This window comes from Mandrillus leucophaeus, unplaced genomic scaffold (genome assembly GCF_000951045.1).
Source record: "Mandrillus leucophaeus isolate KB7577 unplaced genomic scaffold, Mleu.le_1.0 Scaffold69, whole genome shotgun sequence".
In the NCBI taxonomy this organism is placed as follows: domain Eukaryota; kingdom Metazoa; phylum Chordata; class Mammalia; order Primates; family Cercopithecidae; genus Mandrillus; species Mandrillus leucophaeus.
The window spans coordinates 784637-792055 of NW_012107474.1; the positions used below are offsets into that span (position 1 = coordinate 784637).

General features: G+C 52.8%; 1 protein-coding gene across 1 annotated transcript in view; it reads left to right on the forward strand.

Moving 5' to 3' along the window:
* The window catches only part of PTTG1IP (pituitary tumor-transforming 1 interacting protein), a 52767-nt gene that overhangs the window by 33087 nt on the left and 12261 nt on the right, over positions 1 to 7419 (forward strand). The window contains exons 4-6 of the mRNA XM_012002598.1: positions 44 to 170; positions 294 to 346; positions 4139 to 4247. Coding sequence (XP_011857988.1) covers positions 44 to 170; positions 294 to 346; positions 4139 to 4247 — 289 coding nt within the window. The remainder of the gene's footprint in view (positions 1 to 43; positions 171 to 293; positions 347 to 4138; positions 4248 to 7419) is intronic.

Sequence of the window (7419 nt, forward strand, 5' to 3'; positions counted from 1 at the left end):
CTGAAACACCGCCCTCTGTGCTGGGACTCTTCTCTCCCGGAAGAGCCCTCGCGGACAGGAGCTGCGTGTTTATGCTCTTGGGGCCCTGCCTGCCGCGGGATTCCTGAACACTCGTTCCAGATGTCTTGAAGAAGGCTTGTTACCAGCAGGGCTCAGGAAGAGGACCTTTGGTAATTCCAGATCAGAGGTTCTTGATGCTGCGCCCCTCACTGGTGCCCACCCTGCCCTTCTGGACGAATATTTACACTGCCTGATTCTCAGTGACTGACTTGTCTCTTGCCTCTTTCCTGCAGCTTGTTCTCAGAACACAAACAAAACCTGTGAAGAGTGCCTGAAGAACGTCTCCGTAAGTAGCACGCGGACTAGAAACTAGAGTGCCGTCCAAACTGTCCAAAGGCACACGGGCTTTCTCTAGGTCCAGGGAGCCGCCGGGATGTGTGGAGGGCTCTGTTGTTTGGGATTTGGGGGGATGGTTTTTTGAATAGTTACTAAATGTTACTTCAGCCCTTTCAGGCATATCAAACCTCCTGAAACCTTTCAGGCATATCAAACCTCCTGAAAACTGCAGTTACTGTCTGAGCATGGTCAGTATCCGCGATTTCACTCCTGTGCATACGGGGCCACACTGCGTGCTCAACACCGCGGTCAGCCTTCCTCACGAGGCCCCTAGCGAGAAATGGGGCTGTCCGTAAAGCTGCACCCTAAGGCTGGGAGCCCGTGTTTCCCAGGCTGTCGGGCTGCAGTAGAGGCTGCTTTCTGAGCTCCTCACACAGGATTGGAAGGGGCAGAGCAAGGAGAGAAAGGCACCAGTCCTCTGGGCCGGTGCGCCAGGCTGTCCATAGCACTCTCTGGTCGTGATCTGGGGCTCAGGTTTGGATTTTGTCCCTGGGTCTTTTAAATACTGTGTGCCCTTCAACAAGAGGCTAGCGGTCTAGAGCAAAGTTCCCTGAGCCTCCACGGCGTGGGGTGGGGCCCAAGACTCCCTGGGGTACCTTCCCAATGGAGTCTGATGCAGATGTCCACCTGGGAGAAGGAGCACCCATGGTGGGGAAGCAGCGTCACAGTGCAGGTCTTGTTAAAGACGTGTGAACAGGGTCCTTTGGCTTTCTCTGCATGGTGACCAGCTCTCAGGCCAGCCTGGCTGGCACCTCTTAGGCTTGCCTTACTGCGCAGCCCTTGGTTCAGCAGCACCCACGTCTCCTCGCAGCACCATGAAGTCAGCGTGGGAAACCTGAGGGAAGGCCTGCGGCGAGTGGAAGTGGTTAGGCAGAAAACAGCATCCTGTGAGGCCTTTTTCTTAGGATTCCTGAGAGGCCACCCCCTGCCCCTTCCAGTCAGGGGTTTAGCAAGCGTTGAGAACTGCAGGGTGAGGCTTCCTTTTCCCGACAGTGAGGTTTGAGGACATGAGGAGGCTGGGAAAGATGTATTAGGTGATTTCCATTCCAAGGCGTGAGCCATATTCTCAAAAAACAGTTCTTCCTGCACGAGACAGTGGCATAGGTTTGAGACACATCTTGTCAGTTCGTGGGACTTAACTGGATACTTGCATTTGCTGATTAAAAATTGAAAGATGGGCCGGGCGCGGTGGCTCACCTGTAATCCCGGCACTTTGGGAGGCCGAGGCAGGCGGATCACAAGGTCAGGAGATCGAGACCATCCTGGCTAACACAGTGAAACTCCGTCTCTACTAAAAATACAAAAAATTAGCCGGGCGAGGTGGCGGGCGCCTGTAGTCCCAGCTACTCAGGAGACTGAGGCAGGAGAATGGTGTGAACCCGGGAGGCGGAGCTTGCAGTGAGCCGAGATCGCACCACCGCACTCCAGCCTGGGCGACAGAGCGAGACTCCGCCTCAAAAAAAAAGAAAATTGAAAGACGCCGTTTCTGTAGTTTCAGATCTTGACATTGGTGATGTTGAACTTGCTCCAATGCCCTGGTCTTGGTGCATTTTCTTGATGGTGCTTCTTTTTAGTCTCTGAGTTTTTCCATTGGAAGTCATTTCAGCCTTAAACACAGCTGACTATCATATGTGGCTTTGTAGCCTAGAGCGTGTTTTTGCCGTGGTGCCCTGTGTAACCCTCACCACCCCGGGCGGGGTGTGGTGATGGCAGCCGTCTCGTGGATGAGGCGGGGCCGAGGGACTTGCCCAGGCCATCGTGGGTGGGGCCAGTCCGGAAGGGCTGAAGGCCTGACTCCAGTTCTGACCCAGACAGGGCAGTGAAGGGGGCCGCTTGCCTCGCAGCCAGCTCCAGGCCTGCGTGGGCGTGTTCTTGGGCACACAGGAGGTTTCTGGAAGGAGGTGTCTGTGCCTGGGAGGCCTCAAGAGGACCCTGCGTGTTGCAACAGAGGCTGTGGTGGGCTGTGTGTCTCTGCACTGCTGCCTGAGCTGCTTGCTACGTGCATATTACTTAATCGATCAGAAAAGCAACACAACAACAACCAGAGAAGAGAATGCCGTGTCCTCCCAATGAGCTCCTGTGGCTCATGGTACCACTGTCATGGAAAAATGGAAAATCAGACATTTACAACTTGAGCCATTTGAAAAGGGAAGATTAGCCAAAAATCATTAATCGCAAGCAAAACCCCTGTAATTTAAGATACTCCCAAATGACCAAAATAAACAGGGTTTAATTGTTACTTGTTATGTTATACTGGAAACAAACAGGACACTAAAGTGGTCACTGTATAAGTAGCCCTGGGAAAGAAAGCCCAGGGGACATTGTCATATTTTTTTGTGACAACGACTTTCACCCTAACCTGGGCCAAAAATGTCAAGATTTTCTATCCTGTATCCTATTAAAAAGTCAGCAACACTGTTAATGTGGAGATTTGAAGTAACAGGCAGTCTGGACTTGGGTCTGGTCTTGGCTGGCGCATTAGGTGCTGCCGAACGGCAGTTCTTTTTTTTTTTTCCTTTTGAGACGAGTTTCACTCTTGTTGCTCAGGCTGGAGTGCAACGATGCCATCTCGGCTCACCGCAACCTCCACCTCCTGGGCTCAAGCGATTCACCTGCCTCAGCCTCAGGAGTAGCTGGGATTATGGGCATGCGCCACCACACCCGGCTTATTTTGTATTTCCAGTGGGGACGGGGTTTCTCCATATTGGTCAGGCTGATCTCGAACTTCCCACCTCAGGGGATCCGCCACCCGGCCTCCCGAAGTGCTGGGATGACAGGCGTGAGCACTGCGCCCAGCCTGAATGGCAGTTCTTTTACCCCTTCCTGTGCCACCTGCCTGCGTGCTAGGCTGTTTCATGTCACGCTCGGTGCCTGGCTCACAGAGCGCTTGTGGGCCTCATTGTGTACCACCGTGGCATGTGCTGGGCCCAGCTCTGGGCTCTTACACACACATACGGGTGTGATGGTGTTGTCTCCACACCACTGCTGCCTCATACCTGACGTTCGAGGGGCTCAGACGAGCATCCATGAGGTTCTCTCCAGCTCTCGGTTTAGGGCAGGCTGAGCCTTAGTTGCATCATCTTTCAAGTTGTGCAACTTAGTGCGTTTGTGAAGGTCAGAGGTAGGAAGCATGGTCCTTTCTACAAATGGTGACCATGCTCACCAAAGTCCATTCAGCACAAACTCAGTGAGTGCCTGTGATGGGCCAGGCTATGTCCTGCGTTCTTGGGATGCTTCAGCCAGTGATGTGCACGGGTGCCCAGCGTGTGGGGAGGAGAGGTCTACAGAAGCACACCTCACAGGAGGTGAGGAGGGGGTGGAAGCAGGTGGTTGTGTCCAGTCGGTTGGTCAGGGCAGGGCTCATCCAGTCAGTGGGGAGCCACACGGATGTGGGGAGAGTACTCCAGGCAGAACAGGCAGGCTGAGCTGAGGCTGTGAGCAGGAGGTGGGGTTGGCAGCACAGAGGCCCCGTCGCCTCAGTAGGGTGAGTTGTGGTAGAGGTGTGAGTGACGCGGGCCTTGATGAGTCCGTGGAGAGCTGACAGGGCTACTGGCTGCTGTGCTGGGTGTGGACTGAAGGGCGGTGAGGGTGAAGGCAGAGACACAGTGGGAGGGGGAAGGCTGAGCCTTTACAGCCATCCACAGAGTAGATGCACTGGTGGGCTGTGGGCAGAGCCAGGACAGTTCTTCCTTTGTTTTTTCTGTTGTGTTTCTAACGCTTATTTAATGTTGGTCTCTTTCAGTGTCTTTGGTGCAACACTAACAAGGCTTGTCTGGACTACCCAGTTACAAACATATTGCCTCCTGCCTCCCTTTGTAAATTGAGCTCTGCACGCTGGGGAGTTTGTTGGGGTAAGTCATTGTTTTCATTTGCTTCTTGCAAAATCGATGCTTCTTTGAAAATAGTAGTATGGGCTGGGTGCAGTGGCTCACATCTGTAATCCCAGCACTTCGGGAGACGGAGGCGGGTGGATCATGAGGTCAGGACATTGAGACCATCCTGGCCAACATGATGAAGCCCCGTCTCTATTAAAAATACAAAAATTAGCTGGGCATGGTGATGCGCACTTGTAATCCCAGCTACTTGGGAGGCTGAGACAGGAGAATCGCTTGAACCCGGGAGGCGGAGGTTGCAGTGATCCGAGATTGTGCCACTGCGCTCCAGCCTGGCGACAGAGCAAGACTCTTTCTCAAAAAAAGAAAATGGTATTATGTGCCCAGTTAGCAGAAGTTGTTAGAAAATGTGATGCCAATAGCTCTGTGACTCCCAGGGAGAGGCTGGGAAGCCAGAGGTGATCTGGTGACCGGGAAAGCAGCCCTGGGGCTCCCTGGGGAACCTGGAGGACCTCCTTCCTGGTCAACCCCAGCACTGAGCTCTATCTCACCACGTTACAGAAGGTGTGGGAGAAGTGCGAGTTGGAAGGCAGTGTGTCTGACTTCTCTGCTCAGTATGTTTTGTTCATGTGTCACCCCGAAACTCATCTATGAATTCCCCTAGAATCTCCAGTTTTCCCAGCTTGAGAATCCCTGCTTAGTGTGGACACAGCCCTCTTTTCTTGTGTGCGTATCTTTGTATATTTGATTTTGCAGGCATTTTTTAATTAGGGATATCGGCTCTTGTAAGATTCAGATTGTTTCCTAGTTTGCCTTTTTGCCTTTTTTTTTTTTTTTTTTTGAGACAGAGTCTGGCTGTGTCGACCAGACTGGAGTGCAATGGCACAATCTCGGCTCACTGTAAGCTCCGCCTCCTGGGTTCACACCATTCTCCTGCCTCAGCCTCCCGAGTAGCTGGGACCACAGGCGCCCGCCACCACGCCCGGCTAATTTCTTGTATTTTTTAGTAGAGACGGGGTTTCACTGTGTTAGCCAGGAAGGTCTCGATCTCCTAACCTCGTGATCTGCTCTCCTCGGCCTCCCAAAGTGCTGGGATTACAGGCTTGACCCACCGTGACTGGCCAGTTTGCCTTTTAAATCAGTTTGTGGTGTGTTTTGTTACCTGGAACTCATTATTATGTAGTTGAATTTATTCATCTTTTAGGCTTCAGGTTTTGGGGTAATACGTAGGGTTCCCAAGCTTTGTAAAGGAGCAGTGTTTTCTTAAGGTGTTTGGATGATTCCTTTTGTTTATTTGCATCTTGGGTCCCTCTGCAACTTACGTCTTATCGCTCTTCTAATTGATTTCCATTTCAAAATCTCTCAGGCTCCACCTGAAACAACTTGTTGCCAGCGTTGAGGCCCTAGAGAATTCCGAAGTTTGCGTGGTGGTGGTGGTTGTAGTGTGGGATGTCTGGCAGGGGACATGGTGGTGTGTGTGCACATTCATGTGTGATGTGTGTACTGTGTGTGATGCGTGTGTGTGTGTGTGAACATTCATGTGCCCATTATGTCTTGTGTGTTCCTGTCATGTCTGCCCAGGGCCTGGTCATGCCTGCCTCCACCTTGCCTCGTCCCTTCCATGGAACTTCCCTTAATGACCACTCTGTAGAGACAGCTCCTGGACCTGGGGAGCCTTGCCCTTTGGAGCACCTGTTCTGGAGGTGTTTTTAGTGGCACATAGCTTCTGATGAAGTGCACACATCTGAAGTCTCCCTCTGCATGGACTGTGGTTTATAGCCTACACAGTGCACACACGTGTGCATACATATATTCAGTGCATTTTTGCATACGTATACAGGTGATCACCACTCACAGCAAAGTAGGTAGGACTTCCAGGACTCTCAGAAGGCCCAGTTCCTGTCAGGACCCCCACGGGAGCCCCTGACTGGACTTCCCGTCACCACAGATTAGTGTCGCTGGTTCCAGCCTTTATGTGGAGGAAATCCTGTGCTTTATTGGACGTTTTATTCAGCGTGTGCCCGAGATTCATGTCAGTTGCCTGCACCAGTTGTCTGTCTCGTGCAGTGTTCTACAGCTGTTCAGCCACGCTGCCGCTCGGGGACGTCTGGGTCCCTCTGGTGCTGCCGCCCGGGGACGTCTGGGTCCCTCTGGTGCTGCCGCTCGGGGACGTCTGGGTCCCTCTGGCGCTGCCGCCCGGGGACGTCTGGGTCCCTCTGGCGCTGCTGTGAGCCGTCTTGTGTTGGCGCCGGCACAGGTGCTCACTTCTGGAGGCGCGTAGAAGTGGAGTTGCTGCGTCACAGCGCATATCTGTGTTTAGCCTTAGTGCATCTGCCAAACATTTTTGGAGTGGCTGTACCAGTTTGGCCTCCCCCAAGCAATGTGGCACTTGGTTGCTCCACATCCCTCCCAATGTTTAGGGTCACCAGTCACCCTAAGTTTAGTCCATCTAGTGGGTATGTCATGGTGTCTTGTGCTTCTCATCTGCATTTCTGCAGTGACTGGCCGGTCATGCTGAGCACCTTTACAAGTGGTGGGCGTTTCTGACAATTCTCTTGTGAAATGAAATTCCCACATTAGGCTGCAGAAGTGGATGGACACACAGTGTCCAGCCCTGCACACAAGAGCGACAGCAGGTGACTAGTCACAGCCACAGCAGGGAGAGGGCACTGCACGCCACGCAGGATCAGGCAGGGGAACAGGGCTCGGGGAGGCAGCCATGTTGTGACAGGAGGGTGGGGTGCGATGACCTTGTTTGGTTAATTCTGAGGCTGAGAGGGAACTGACACCCGCTCCTCCAGGAGAAACAGGAAGTGTGCCTGGCCCTGCCGAAAGGAGGAAGAGGCTGTCTGAGCTGAGACCTTGTCCAGCCTTGTCCACGGGAGCAGAGTGGGGAGGAGAAGTTGTGACTGGGCCTTCAGGGCCCTCCTGGTTTCACCAGATGCCATGGCGCACATGATAACCAGTTTTAGGTGTCGCACCACAGGTCCTTGTTTATTCTTACAAATAACCTTAGAACCATTTTTATCCAGTTCTAGGCAAAATTATTTTGGAGCTTTAATTGTAATGACCTGAAAAACATGCTCACTTGGAGGAAAATGAGACGTCTGCAGCATTGGCCGTGGGTCCCAAGGCAGGATGCCTCTCTTTGCCAGGCCTCTCCTGCGTCCTTTGGTTCAAGTTCAAGTTC